This window comes from Ctenopharyngodon idella, chromosome 12 (assembly GCF_019924925.1).
Source record: "Ctenopharyngodon idella isolate HZGC_01 chromosome 12, HZGC01, whole genome shotgun sequence".
In the NCBI taxonomy this organism is placed as follows: Eukaryota; Metazoa; Chordata; class Actinopteri; order Cypriniformes; family Xenocyprididae; genus Ctenopharyngodon; species Ctenopharyngodon idella.
Window position 1 is genome coordinate 3,741,709 of NC_067231.1, and position 15,812 is coordinate 3,757,520.

Sequence of the window (15,812 nt, forward strand, 5' to 3'; positions counted from 1 at the left end):
TCCAGCAGATCTGAATGGTGATGGTTTCATGGATGTGCTGATTGGAGCTCCTTTAGAGGATGATGGACAGGGCAGCATCTACATCTTCAATGGGAGAGATGGAGTTATCACTTCAAAATACTCACAGGTGAAAAAGATGTGGGTTGATGGCAGTTTAAAGCAATAGTTCACATAAAAATGAATTCTGTCATCATTTATTCAACCTCGAGTGTCACCTTCCTTGCATTACTTTTCCCTGACTCACTTCTTAGACTCTAATATTCTAATATTTTTGTTATCTGTTGAACCCTCTTGAATGAAACAGAGGATTGTTGGGTCATCTGTGAGACCAGGTTTGCGGTTCTTTGGGATTTCATTGAGTCAGTCTTCTCTAGACCAGAGTCGAGACAACCTTCCTGACATTGCTGTTGGGTCCAAGGGAGCAGTTCTGCTTCTCAGGTCTGTTTTCTTCTATAAAGAACTAGAAATCTAAACAAATACACAGTTTGAGCCATAATCATTCATATGTGTTATATGTGGATCATTCAGGTCCAGACCCATCGTGCTCTTGGAAACCAAAGTAACTTACAACCCAACCAAAATACCAACCAGTGAAACAGACCAGTCACTGGAAAACACCATGAAAGTGTGTTTCACCATGCGCCCATACGGACACCACATAAGAGGTTTATCCAAAATTAGAAATATTCCTTTATGTTGTAGTTAAATGTTGAAGTGTGTAAATTTTTCAGTGTGTATCTAGTTTCTCCAATGCCATCAAACTGTGGTTACTGTCTTTATCACTGTGGTGCTATCAAAACCTTTCTCTGAGAATCACAACCAGCCCAACTCCGCAGCATTGGCTGAACCTATGGTGTGAGTTTGGGGGTGGAACTATCTGTTGGACCAACCAATAGCAGCCAGGGGGAATGTTCAGGAAACCTGTCTGAAAACAGCTTTATTTTTTAAATTCTGTTTGATGTTGCTGGTAACACAAACTACAGCTTTAAAAGTTTTTTTTTTTTTTTTGTCTCTGAGAGGGAATTCTGAATGCTGTAAGGTATTTTTTATTCCACATGAAAAAATATTTTCAACATTGATAATAAGAGGAAATGTTTCTTGAGCAGCAAATCAGCATATTAGAATGATTTCTGAAGGATAATATGACACAGGAACAAATTATATTTTATATTTAAAATATAAATAAAATATAACAATAACTTTAAATTGTAATAATATTTTACAATATTAACTGTATTTTTGATCAAATAACTGCAGCCTTTGTGAGCATAATTGACTTCTTTCAATAATTTAAATCTTGAAAAACTTACCGCTCTTAAACTTTTGAATGCCAGTGTATTGATATAAATATGCTAGAAATATATAAATATTCCATCTTTGATTTACAGAGTACTACACTTAAAGGAAAAATAAAACTTTTGAAATGTAAAAAATTGTCTTCCATTACTTTTTATATATCTGTTTTATGTTCATTATCTAGACCTATCTGCAAATATTAATTACACCATAATGCTGGATGCCAAGCGACAGAAATATCGAGCAAACTTCTCACCCAAAAACCGGCTCCACAGTGATGTGATGAACATTGGATGGAATGCAGAAACTTGCAGAAGTCATCGTTTCTTTATAGACGTAAGTCTGAACCACTTTTTGACAATACATTTTTCAGGTAACACTTTACAATAAGGTTCATTAGTTAACATTAGTTGAACTAATAATGAACTACGCTTATACAGCATTTATTAATCTTTGTTAATGTTAATTTCAGCATTTACTAATACATTATTAAAATCTTGTTAACATTAGTTAATGCACTGTGAACTAACATGAATAAACAATGAACAACTGTATTTTCATTAACTAACATTAACGAAGATTAGTATATACAGTAACAAATGTATTGCTCATGGTTAGTTCATGTTAATTAATACATTAATGTTTAACTAATGAAACTTATTGTAAAGTGTTACCCATTTTTCTTATCTCACTCTTTTGAATATATCTGAGTCAGTTATTCTGGCTGTAAGAATGAAATCTCAATGCGAATATTTAAATCTTGTACCTTCTAAGATGCAACAATGTGGCAATACAAACTGAAAATCCTGATTTTACTGTAAATTATTGTCATTTATCTATTCTTGCCCACTCAGGCTTTCTCAGAAGATGCTCTTGAACCCAGTGTCCAATCAGTTAACATTCACATTTGAGGGTCTACCATCTAGAACAATGCAAAACATAAAGCCAGTACTGCTGCCAGAGATAAAGACCACCACAGACCACAATGTAAGAGAAGTATGAATCATTCAGATGTAACATTAAAGAGAAAGCTAAACTAAAAATGAAACCTCTGTCATCATTTACTGCGTGTCACTTGTATTACTTACTTTCTTTGGTTAAATGTACTTACATTTAAATTAATCATTTGATACAATGCACTTATTGTGTACATACATGTTTTTACATTGTACTTATATTTTAAAAACACCTGCAAGTAATTACATCTGTAATTAATTTCTGTAATTACATTTATAATTACACTGCTGACCCATCCCTTAAACCTTACCCCTACCCTTAAACCTACCCATACCACCAAAGCTTTCCCTAACCTTACCTGTATCCCACCTCAATAGCAGCAAAAGTGTTTTGCAATTCAATATGAACCCAATAAGTACATTGTACTTATTTCTTTGATGTAAGTACATAGTAAAGGCCACTTAATATAAAGTGGGACCCTTTCTTTTGTTGAACACATAAGTAGATATTTTGCAAAATGTCTATGCTTGTCCATACAATGAAAGTCAAAGTAGTTCAGTGTTGTTTTGGACCTCACTGACTTTCATAGGACAAGTTGAAACATTTTTCAAAATATCTTCTTTTAGGTTCTTCCATAGAAAGAAAGTCAAGTGTGAGTAAATAATGACAGAATCTAAGAATGTACTGTATATCTGAATATCTCACTTCATTCCACAGCTGGATTTTGAGATAAACTGTGGACATGATGATATTTGTGTTGATGACCTCAGGATGGATTTCAATTTCTCTGGGTGAGCAAATATTTTCGATTAGTTATTCTGTATTACATTAAAGATCAGCAAATAGAGTAAGAATGGAGATTCAACAATGACATTCATCCTTGTTATACTGTGAGAATCTCTCTTTGGTTTCTGTGATTCAGATCTACAAACATAGAGGTTGGAATAATGCAGGAGATCAATGTGACAGTGTTTGTAGAGAACAGAGGAGAAAACTCATACAACACTCTCTTCACCCTCAAATACCCCTTTGGACTTTCCTACAGGAGAATCACATCTAAACAGGTGACACCAGGAGGATTTTATTAAAGAGATTCACAATTTGTCCACGAATCAAGTTCAGTTTTTCTGAAAGGCATTTTTTTTTAGGCAATTTGAATCTTTATTGCCATTGAATTTGCTATGAGTTTATTATTGAATGAATATTTACACATGATTTTCTGTATGAGCAGGGCAGAGTGGAGTGTGAATCTCTGGACAGTGAGCAAAGAGGTTCATTTGGAGAAACCACCTGCCACATCAGTAAACCCATCCTCAAGGGCAACGTTCAGGTGAGCTCACTTTTTCAACTGTCCTGTGTGTTTTTCTGTTCAAGCACTCATTGTTTCCTCTGTGTCCACTTCTAGGCTGTGTTTCTTATTACGTACAGCATCGATAAAGAAAGCACCTTTGATCAAAATGTGAATTTCACAGCTCAGATCAACAGGTAGTACATATTTTCTGTGAGATGTTTGAGTGCACTCAGTGTACAAATACATCGCTTAACTATGAGCTGTTAAGTAGTTGATCACATATGAGAAACTGATAACTGAAAATGCTACTACTAACCAAAACCCTCCATCACTTACAGTGGGAATGACCAACACTCTCAAACCAGTGAATTATTCGGGTGGAAGAGCATTGGTGTCAAATATGCCATTAACATTGCCTTAATAAGGTTAGTGCTCTTGTTTTTCAACAGTCATTCTCAACTGGTTTTGCTTTAGCTTACAGATTTGACAATAAACATTATTTCCACTTGATAATCACAATTTATATATAAATCGCAGATGGTTTTGCTTTAGAAGAATCATTAAGATTTTGTAATGTTTTCGAAAGAAGTCTCTTCAGTTCACCAAGGCTGCATTTATTTAATCAAAAATACAGTAAAACAGTAATATTGTGAAATATTATTAAAATTTAAATAAATAAATAAAAAAAATTATTCCACAGAGTCCACACCGTGCTCTCTCGTCTCATATCTTGTATCTTGTTTTGGTGCATAAATCTATTTAATTATTTATAGAATACAGCTGTGATCCACACTCAAACATCTTTTAGGCACTTTATTTCATATTTTATCACATTATTCACAGGGCAATAAAACACAGACGTTTCGGCTCACAGGCCTTCCTTAGTGTGTTGAATGCTCTAATCCCTCCACCGACTATTTAAACAATTAATTAATTATCAATCTCATCAAAATTGAAGAATGTTACAAATCACTTACTTGATTGTGTTAAACAACAATTATCCCCACACAATACGATCCTAGTAAATGCAACAGTTTACATTCAACACAAGACACAATACTCATGAAGTTCAAAATATAAAGCAATACAAAGTTCTGGCATGAAACTCTAATGGGCAGGCTAATAGGTCCTTTAACTCACCTGCTTGTAATCACATCATTATCTATAGAACACAGATGATTGGTTCCTGCTGTATTAGTAGCCAATGAGCTTGCGTGCTCAATCTTCAAATTCATGAGTAGCATTTGCTTATCAGTGCAGTGCGCTTCAAAAGCCCTCCACCTTCCCCAGCTCCACCTGTATAGATCTGCTACGGGTAATTCATGTACGCTATATTGTACAGCAGCAGCATGTCTTACTTGCTCACAGCAGCGTGTCGTGTATGTATTGGCAGTAGCAAGTCCCGTACTTGCTCTGCAGCAGCAGCAGCAATAATCAACAGCAGCAGCAGCAATAAAAGTAGCAGCAGTGTAGCAGATCTATTCCGCCAAGGCCAAACATATCAACATTGTCATACCCATTACCATGCCAAACACTCATGTCATGACAGAACTATTATTGTATAAAGTTGCATGTATATAAATAACTTTCAGATATGAGGACTATAAAAGATTTGAATTACTGTCTGAAACATTTTCCCTTTATTTTAAATAAGACATGAAGATTCAAGCCTGCACATTAATTTTACTGCACAGAAAAATGATCTTGACAGACCAGTCAAACAGATCCTAAAGGTACTGGAATGAAATTCACACACTTCCATGAACATAAAAAATAATTAAATAAGCATTATCTGATTGAAAACTGGATTTCAGTGTCTAATTCTCTATATCAACATCTTATGGCAAAAAAATGGTATTTTAATGTCCTTCTCTCTTTCAGGTTGAAAATGACTTTAGAGAATTAACTTTCAAAGTTTTCATCAGAGTACCAGTGATTCTGGGAGATAAATTCATCTGGACTGACAAAAACATACAGGTATGGATATATGAATGTGTTAGAAAAACCCTTTTAATTTGTCAAATTAAAAAACTACCAAACACTAGAGTGCTTTTATTATTATTTGTGCTTTTAGATTCCAGACTGTGTGAAACAGAGGGATGAGCGGCCGATTGTAACCGATTTTGTGGAAGTAATCAAAAAGGATCGAATGGTGGTGAGTGTTTGAGTTTCATTTCCTGATCTAATTAAAACAAACCCGTAAAATACCATGTTTCATTCGTGTTTCATCTTCTTTATGCATTGACCGCATTGCTCCATCTCTCTGGATGTTTGTGTGTGTGTGTGTGTGTGTGTGTCAGAACTGCTCTGTGGCGGTGTGTGCCGTGTTCAGCTGTGACGTCACTCTCATAAAGAATGAAAGGAAACTCTATAATATATCTGGCAACGTGAGCTCTGGATGGATTGAGCAGGTATCTGACTTTTAAAGCAAATTCATATCACAGAACAGACCATATATATTCATAATTGTTTGATCATTTCTTATTGTCATGATCTGTGTCTCTCTTAGACTGGACTCAGAGCTGCTGTGTTTGAGCTGGTCAGTTCAACATCTCTGGAATATGACGAGAGCAAATATATTTTCTTTTCCTCTGATTCTCAACACACTGCACCATCTCTCCAGGTGATTAATTTTCTTCAAAATTTTAATAAAATAAAAAATAATATAAAAGATTTAAATGAAATTTTATAAAATTAAACCTAAAACAGTTATTAAAAATAAAGTTATGCACTGTAAATTTACATATACTAAAGCTTACATTTTTCAACCCATGCATATCTAGAAATCCTTGCATGTTTCAGGCCTTATTATGTTTATATGTGAAGGTGGATTGTCAGAGGTTATATTGTATTCATGTGTGTGTATGTAGATTAACACTCAAGTGGAGGTGTATGAGGAGGCGAACCTGACCAAAGTGATCATTGGAGGGGTGATTGGAGGACTGCTGCTACTGGCTCTCATCACAGCGGCCCTCTATAAGGTGTGTATGTTCAACTTTGAACCTTCCATTTTCAGCTGTCTAACTTCAATGTTATAATGCATATGCCTCAATTATCATTTCCTTTCAGGCTGGATTCTTTAAAAGCCAATACAAGCAGTTGCTAGAAAATGCAGAACAAAGTGCTGAAGATGAGCCAATCACTGAAAAATTAGGTTAACAATAATAACCAACCACAATAGCGGTATATTAAAGAATCAAATATGGCTTTACATGCAAATGTGTAGAATATAGTATGTGTATGTATGCAAATATTATTGATATACTGCTTGTACGATCATCATAAGCTTTTCATTATCAAATTCTGTAATGTGTTTATCAAATAAAAGGGCCTGCTGTACAGTTAAATGTGCTGATGCTTTAAATGAAGAAACAACTACAATCAGTCACTGACAGCTGAAGTGTGTGCTTTCAAACTGGTCTGCTGAATCACATATATGGGCTCCATTTCTCAGTAGATTTTAACAATTACTGGAACATCAACATCCCAGGAAGTGTGAGGGGAACTATTTGAAATGAGAAGTGAAGGCAGTGCAAGTCAGCAACTTCACTCAAAAGCCAGACAACATGCATTGTGTCAATGAGGATTTTTTTTTATTTTTTTTTATTTTGGCTCAAACAGATCAATCTCATTAGACAACTTCTGAAATTACTGATTGCCTTTCTTTGCATTTTCTAAAGACTTAAGTTAGTTGTTAAGCTTAGGTATGGGGTAGGATTAAGAATGTAGAATAAGGTCATGCAGAATAAGGCATTAATATGTGCTTCATAAATACTAATAAACAGCTAATATTCTAGTAATATGCATGCTAATAAGCAACTAGTTGAAAGACCCTAAAATAAAGTGATACTTTTTTTTCTTTGCCAATCATTGCATAAAGATACATTTTTAGAAACAACTTTCAGTTCTGAGATCTTCCTCAAGATCTTAATGTTAAAAATCTTAATGTTTATGCAATAGGCACCACAACCACAATGAAATTATTATTTCTAAAAATATTTTCATTGTACATATCCTTTAAAATGTATTGTAAATGTATTACAAATTGTATTTAATATTCACACCCAATGAAAGGATACAGACAGAAGATAAAGATAATAAGTTTGTGCCAAAATGCAACAAAAGTCTTATCAACCCAGTCAGTCTAACAGTACAACACTTAATCAGCTGAAATGGCATTGATCCTACTGTCCATATGTGATGTCATATGACATAAGTACTTTTGACTATTTCCTTTGGAAAAAAGGGTAAATTATGGGGTGTAAAGATATATAAAACATCAGATTACAAAACAGATTGTGACAAATTATGTTGCTACCTCAATATCCAGTAAAATAAATATATATATATTTGTGATTTGTGAACATACATATATAGTAGCCTATTTACAGCAATAAAAGATAACAAATTATCATTTGACGATATATAGAAATTGATGGGATGGGATATGGAAGTAATGAATTAACCATTTAAAAGTCAGGGACCTATTAAAATTGTGTTAGATTGATGAAGAAAACAACAAAATATTGTGAGATCAAAATTCTTTACATCGGTGCAATTGATTGAGCACAGTCCCCACTTATGTTATCATCGCTTCGTTGTCTATTTTTGTACAAACGCTACAGTTCAAAAGTTTGGGGTTGATGATTTTTAGATTATAGATTATAATATATGTAATCTAAATAATCTATTAGTATTTCAATTTTTTATTAAAAATACAGTAAAAACAGTAATATTGTGAAATATTATTTCAATTTAAATTAATTGCTTTCTATTGTAATATATTTTAAAATGTCCTTTATTCCTGTGACCACATGGATTGATGGATAGAAATATATATATATTTTTTTGTAACATTTTAATAAAAGTAAAAGTTTTAATAAAGGTATTAATTTCTTTCAAAAAAAAAAAAAAAAAAAAACTTACTGACCCCAAACTTTTGAGTTTATCTTTAGTGGTGTATTGTTACACATAGAATAAGAAAAGTATTGCTATAAGCAACAGAAAACATGGTAGCAAAGAATTTTGTGGAAGAGATGCTGCAGAAAATAGAATTTTAGATTCTATATTCACGGATGAATAAGAAGGGGGAGGAGGAGGATCAGGACAGGTGTAACTGTTGTCAGAATCATTTCCAGTGGATGTAAACTGCACAAAACCTGGAGGATCGCTGCATATGAAGGAGGTGATCCATTCCTGATAGTGGGATACTCTGGTGTAAACACCGGGATATTCAGGTCGAGCACAGCCAAAGCTAACGATACCAGACTGGACCCATATAGAGCTCTGATTGCTCACCATCGGACCTCCTGAATCTCCCTGAAAATACAAATCAATACAATCATTGTAGAAAGAGACATGCAGTACTGTTTGGGGTCATTAAGATTTATTTAAAGAAATTAATACTTTCATCAAGCAGCACAACTGTTTTTTTAATATTGATAATATTACAAAATGTTTCTTGTGCAGCTAATTAGCATATGAGAAGGATTTCTGAAGGATCATGTGACACTGGAGACTGGAGTAATGATGCTGAAAATTCAGCTTTTCATAACATAAATTAAATTTAAGTTGGTTTGGCTTTGTCCAGAACTGTTTAATTTTTTTGAGTATCTTAGAATTTTTCTTTTTTCCCAAAGTTTTTTTTAAAGGTTGTTGAGCCTGATCATGACTTGGCAATTACTGATAGATATGATCCTTGAAAAAAAATAGTACTCTTAAACTGGAAATCTTCAGACTCCACTTGCTTCAATACTGAATGCTTAAATGAATTGCTTCACGCTAAACGATTGGAGAATATACGTTCATTTAACTCATATCATTGATTTCATACTGTGTGGCAGCCCTTTCTGGAATTCCTCTTTTCTGCATAACCGGATCATGAGTGGGGACGAATAGAAGACCTCTTTTGTGACCTTTACTGGCCACTATGAATACCGGGTCATGCCATATGGCCTGGTCAGTGCCTACTCCGTGTTCGAGGGATTTATGAACAAGGTGTTCCGGGAGTACCTCCATTTTTTTGTCCTGGTCTTCACTGATCACATCCTGGTATACATCCTGGAATGAGGCTAAACATCGCCACCACATTCAAATAGTTCTCTCCAAGCTGAGGGAATACCATCTCTACCTCAAGGCTGAGAAGTGTTCATTCCACCAGCGCTCCACCCAGTTTCTTGGTTACATCATTAGTGCAGAGGACATCAAGATGGACCAGGGGAAGGTGGAAGCCATCAAATCCTGGCCAGAACCCACTATCATCAAAGAACTTTAGCACTTCCTTGGGTTTGAAAAGGATACCATAAAGCCTGTCCCTCCAGCCGAGATAAAGAAAGGGTTTTATAGCCTTTACTTCATCGTACTGAAGAAAGTTGGTGGGTTGCAAGATCTGCAAATATTGAATCTGGCCCTCCACAAACTCCCATTCATAAACTGACACAAAAACACATTTTGACATGTGTCCAACATCAAGATGTGTCCAACAATAGACCTGAAAGATGCCTACTTTCATGTCTCGATTCTCCCTCAACTCAAACCGTTCCTACAGTTTGCCTTCATGGGACAAGCATATCGGCACAAGGTCCTCCCCTTTGGGCTGTCCCTGTCACCTCTCATCTTTATTAAAATCACAGAGGCTGGCCCTGCCCCACTAAGGGAAGAAGGCATTCTCATCCTCAACTGGCTAATTCTAGCACACTCTCAAGATCTGTTGTTTGCACACAGGGACCTGGTGCTCAAGCACCTCAGCCAGTTGGGGCTCCAGGTCAACTGGGAAAAGATCAAGCTCTCCCCGGTGCAAAGCATCCCTTTTCTTGGTATGGAGCTAGACTCATGGCAAGACACATAGAGTCAGTGCTGAACTACCTGAATTCATTCAGGCAGAAAACCATGGTTCCACTGCAACAATTTTAGAGTCTCCTAGGGCATAAATCTGGTTGGTTACACCTCATTGGCCCACCCAGAACTTGGTTCTTGGGGCTCACGCTACTCTTTACAGCCCATCCCTGGCATAATTCCCTGAGGAAGGACCTTCTTTCTCAGGAGCAGGGCACAATCTGGCACCCACTCCAAGACCTCTGGAACTCCATGCCTGGCCCCTGGACAGAGGTGATAGACACCATCACTCAAGCTAGAGCCCTCTCTATGAGGGAGCTGTATGCTTTGAAGTGGCATCTTTTCACTAATTGGTGTTCTTCCAGAGGAAAAAATACACAGAGATGCACTATTGGTTCAGTGTTTTCTTTTCTGCAGGAAAAGCTGAAGATGCGGTTATCCCCCTCCATTTTGATGGTGTATACAGTGGAAGGTAAGTCCTTAAGGAAGCACAACCTAGTTGTTACATTCCTCAGAGGTGCAAGGAGGCTAAATCCTCAGAGACCATGCATTATTCCACGCATTATCTCCATGGTGCTAAAAGTTCTACAGAGTGCTCAGTTTGAGCCCTTACAATCACTTGAGCTCGGCGCCTTCTCTTTGAAGATGGCCCTCCTGACCGTGCTCACCTCCATTCAGAGGGTTGGAGACCTACAAGTGCTCTCTGTTAGCAAAGTGTGCCTTGAGTTCGGCCAGGAATACTCTCACGTTGTCCTGAGACCCCAGCCCAGCTATGTGCCCAAAGTTCCTAGTACCTCCTTTAGGGATCAAGTGGTGAATTTGCAAGTGCTTCTTCATGACGAAGCAGACCCAGTCCTATCCTTACTATGTCCAGTGCACACTTTGCGCATCTCTCTGGACCGTATAAAATTTTTTTGACTCTCTGAACAGCTCTTTGTCTGTTTTGGAGGACAGCAGAAAGGGAAAGCTGTCTCCAAGCAAAGGATCGCTACTGAGTTGTGGATGTCATTTCATTAGCATATCAATCCCAGGGCCCACCGTGCACCCTTGGAGTGCAAGCACACTCCACTGAGTACTGGCGAACAGTGCCTCCCTTACAGATATTTGCAGAGCAGCAGGCTGGGCTACAAGCGTTAATGAATACAAATAAGTAATTTTCGGGCAATTGCTTGCACTCAGCGCCTTTCCCAAAAAAAAGAGGAGCATGAATAGGTGCATGTTGAAAATAAAATCGCTGAATTTAATTCTCTTTCAGTTGTCTACGCTCATCATTAGTCTTGGGAAGTCACGTTCACAGTGCCATTCACTCACCGGGTTGATGTTCAGGAATGCTCCAGCATGGCCACTGTATGCAGCTTTTAACATGATCCACTTGTTTAAAACTACTTAACATCTACTATATAACCTTTATTTGATTAATAAACATTTAAATAATTACAGGTCTGTGGAAATTAATTATCACTGTGAGAGACGTTCTGTGTAAACGCATAGATAAAAACAGTGCTCTGTCAGAGATATTTCCATAATCTAGACCAGTAGTTCCCAAACTGGAGTACGCGTACCCCTGGGGGTACGTGAGGTGACAGAGGGGGTACGCGAACAAAATGAGTTTTGCCATTCTTTTCATTCCATCCTACCTTCAAATAACATTAAAACTGAGTATGTATTAATGCCATAAAAAACATGACATCCAATCTAACCTACCTCATCTTTTGCGGTCAAAACTGACTGCATCCACAGAAGCAGTGTGCATATGAAAGGTTGCATGCAGAGTATTCAGTGACCCATTCATAAATCTCCAAATAGGTACAGCTGCAGACCAGTGATCTCCAAAATGGGGCGTAAACTCCAAATGTAGGCAGAACCTCCAAAAGGGGGCGGGGTGTCCACGGGCAAAGACTTTCACCATTGGCTCTGGCTTCAGCCAATTGTCATTGGCTTACATTTAAAAATAAAGTTTGAAAATTAAACATCGTTTCTCTGATCTAAAATAAAAAGTTATAAAATATGCTATAAAAAAAATATGCCTATATAAACAATTATGCTCTGTGAGAGAGGAGCCCAGAGCTCGTGGCCAGAGTTCAGACTGGATTTTCAACCTCCGTTCAAGGATATAAGCAGGAATCCCCTACGAGCTCTCCCGTGAGCCCTTCCAGCACTGCTTTTACTGTATTGCTTTGTTCTAAGCGACGGCGGCGTCCGGGGCTTGAAATTCGCAGGGCAGGAGGGGGCAGTGACGCTGGGTGGAACTAAAAAGGTCTCATTGTCCAGTGAGGTCTATTCTGGGAGTTACAGACGGGCAGGCTGGGCGATCTCATATCGAATAATCTTATTAACTCCTTATCTCCTGAACTGCCATTTTCTTTAGCATGCAATTTAGCGCAAATCCTGCCCTGCAGTCAATTTCATAGGGTGAAGGTTAGGTTTAGGGGTTAGCATTTGTTGTAACATTGTGTAGGAAATCAGCACTGTGGTCGACAATCTTTAGAATTGGCTGTAGTGCAGAGTTTGTGCCAAACTGGTTGGGGGGAAAAAAATCAGGCATGCCTGTCATGCCTGTCTGTCAATGGAAGGAAGCCCATTTTGGAGCTCCCACCCCGTTTTGGAGTTCCCATCCCCATTTTGAGATCTCCAGGCTGCAGCTTTACCTTTCTCATAAATATAGCCACTTTGTTACTGAATAAATGAATGACTCGATGACTCACTCATTAAGACAGTGACTTACCGCCATCTACTGGTGGTTTTAGTTAAATATTTAAAAGTGTCACTTCATTTTTAACGTCATTGCATATTTTTTCTAACATTTTCTTATTTAAATCATTAATTTATAATGCATTTATAAAAGTAAAAATGCACTGGAAAATCAGTTTAAGGTGTTTAAGGTAAAATCAGTTCAAATATTGTCCCTTATGGAAAAGGTGTGACTGCAGTCTAAGTGGGAGAGAATGATGTTAAATGCCTCAGGGGGTATGCTACTCTAAAATGTTTGGGAACCACTGATTGAGACCGACAAAAACATTATTAATAATTCTGATAACATGCCTGGTAATTGCAATGATGTATTAGCTGTTTTGTTTATTTTTCTGACAACGTTTGCCTATTCCAGTGAATGCATAATGTTTGTGTATTCCAGTGAATATTCCAGCGTATTCCATTCTCTTCACTCTTTAGCCAATTAAACAGCACATAAACCTTTTAAAACAGTAGTTTTTAATACAAATGCTTATATTTATGCTTATATTTATTTTTGAGTTGATAGGATCCCCTTAATTTATTTATGTTCTCCATATGATAACATTAGACTTTGTACATTTATTTTGCCGGTTGTTAATATTAATGTTGTTGTTATAAATAAAAAGATGTAACTGGGGTTATTAAGCTACACTAAAGTAGTAATATATATGGTAACACTTCAGTATAGGGAACACATATTCACTATTATCTACAACTTTTGCCTCAGTTAACTCCTAATTTACCATAATTTTTTTATTTTATTTTTTATTTATTTTTATTTTTTTGCACTCTTCAGACTTTATTGATGCAGAAGTGTGCTACTGTTGTAGCCTCCGCTCCCTGATGGAGGGAATGAGACATTGTGTCCCTCCTGCCACAACACTGAACTACCCGCTGAAATGGCTGAGACACTTCAGTACAAACCTGAATGAGTGAAGAGGTATTTGCGACCCCTACTGTCATTTCCTCCATCAGGGAACAGAGGTTACAACAGTAACCAAGACGTTTTGTGACGCTAAGGGAGCTGAACAGGGTTTGTGTACCTGACATGAGTCCTTGCCTCCCTCCAGTAGACCAGCACAGATCATGTTGTCTGTTATCTCTCCAACTCCATAGAGGCAGTTGCACTGTCTGTTACCAATTACAGGAACCTCCACTTCCTGTAGAACATTAGAGGACGGGAGGGACTCTGTAGGAAAGAAATGAGAAGTTATTTTGAGAAGTTATTTCTGTCTTGTTGAGTTTACTGTAACTAAGTGAAGCAGGAATGAATTCTCACCTCCTTTGCCAATGTTTCCCCATCCAGTGATCCAGCTCTCTGTGCCGTTGTTAAACACACTGCCATCAGCTGCTAGACACACGGGGCTGATGTAATCAGTGAAGGTGACAGGAGAGCTCAATTTGAGCAGAGCGATATCATTGTCATTCGTAATATTGTTGTAACTAGGATGTTTGACAACTGCTATCACATCTCTGAACTCTTCACTGGGGTTGTCGCCTTGCTGGGTCTGACGCCCCAAAACCACAGAATAGATGGAATAACTGAGGAAGATAAAGAAAGAGACAGAGAAAGTAGTCAAGAAGTGTTTTAACCCTGTAAAGCCTGACATATGAAATAATAGTCGGCAAAAAAAATGTGTGTGTGTGTTTGTTTAGCATCATATTTGAAACATCAGGCGTTTATGGCTCATATGATATAGTGAGAACATGAACCTCATATGTGAGGAGGGAAAAACTGAGGAATACTCTGAAATAATCTGAAATTTGGAGTAGTTGCTGATGTTATATCATATGGCCAAATATAGGATTAAACTCTGATAGCTAGTAATTTTAATCAATGAGATCTTCATAACAGACTACTTACATAAAATGCACATACGTATCAGTTGTCACTCTATATCCTCCAATAATATTTCTTAAGTAAGATGATATTTAAATGCTTAGATTTATTGTGGGGCAAAACATACAGTATAATGCAATTGATCGATTATTTATTTGACAAAAATTAACATAAACATTCCTTAAAAGCCTGATGAATCACGTTTGATACTCACATTTTAAATGATTTTTCAAGTAAATCAAATTAATCAAGTAAAATCAAGTAAATCTAAGTAGCTTCAGTCCAGTTAATGTTCATCTATTTACATTTATATTACTAACAATAGTTATTCTTACATTTACTTCATAAAAATCAGTAAATTTTTTGCAGCAAAAAGACGTGTATACCCCAATTTTTACAATTATACTAAAAGGTGTTTTACTTGCTAAAACAAAAAGTCAGAATGCAAAAGGCATGTAGTAGATTGTGTGCAACAGATTTTTACCAAAGTTTGATCATGTTAATAATTTAGAGGTCTTAGAAATTTGCATATCAGATATGATAAAGTAGTCTACCGTATATACAAACCGTAAATACATTCCTCAATTCAAATGTAATCTACTGAAAGCATCTATGAAAGCTGAAGTATTTAGTTGAATGAGTTTACCTATTAACACAGTGGGCAGCGGTCAGCACCCACTCTTTGTTGATGAGAGAACCTCCACAGAAGTGACTGCGGTCCAGAAGAATGCTAGCCTGCCATGGCCAGCGTCCAGCTGAAGCGTTCTGACCTCCTACTATGCTGCTGCTGGTGGTAAATGTGGTTCTTCCACACACCTGAGCGCTGGGAAGATTATCTGAGGCTGCAAACACAGAAGACAC

General features: G+C 36.9%; 2 protein-coding genes across 27 annotated transcripts in view; one reads left to right on the plus strand and one right to left on the minus strand.

Moving 5' to 3' along the window:
- The window catches only part of LOC127523702 (integrin alpha-X-like), a 113,593-nt gene that overhangs the window by 37,154 nt on the left and 60,627 nt on the right, over positions 1-15,812 (plus strand). The window contains exons 18-30 of one of the 26 annotated variants that reach the window (XM_051914728.1): positions 2,173-2,283; positions 2,971-3,044; positions 3,176-3,317; positions 3,485-3,583; positions 3,659-3,738; positions 3,883-3,969; positions 5,199-5,277; positions 5,426-5,521; positions 5,619-5,699; positions 5,845-5,955; positions 6,054-6,167; positions 6,415-6,525; positions 6,614-6,891. The exons of 22 other annotated variants lie outside the window; for them this stretch is intronic. In XM_051914728.1, the coding sequence (XP_051770688.1) occupies positions 2,173-2,283; positions 2,971-3,044; positions 3,176-3,317; positions 3,485-3,583; positions 3,659-3,738; positions 3,883-3,969; positions 5,199-5,277; positions 5,426-5,521; positions 5,619-5,699; positions 5,845-5,955; positions 6,054-6,167; positions 6,415-6,525; positions 6,614-6,703 (1,275 nt within the window). In that variant the 3' untranslated portion in view covers positions 6,704-6,891. Of the gene's footprint in view, positions 1-2,172; positions 2,284-2,970; positions 3,045-3,175; positions 3,318-3,484; positions 3,584-3,658; positions 3,739-3,882; positions 3,970-5,198; positions 5,278-5,425; positions 5,522-5,618; positions 5,700-5,844; positions 5,956-6,053; positions 6,168-6,414; positions 6,526-6,613; positions 6,892-15,812 lie in introns of those variants that run through there. 3 more of the 26 variants (XM_051914714.1, XM_051914715.1, XM_051914718.1) reach the window with 3 other exon arrangements.
- LOC127523717 (trypsin-3-like) lies at positions 7,029-15,498 on the minus strand. Its single transcript, XM_051914760.1, has 3 exons — positions 14,391-15,498; positions 14,155-14,300; positions 7,029-8,863 (listed from the first exon to the last, which is right to left on the minus strand). The coding sequence occupies exons 1-3, from the start codon at positions 14,719-14,721 to the stop codon at positions 8,510-8,512; spliced, it is 831 nt and encodes a 276-aa protein (XP_051770720.1). The 5' UTR covers positions 14,722-15,498; the 3' UTR covers positions 7,029-8,509.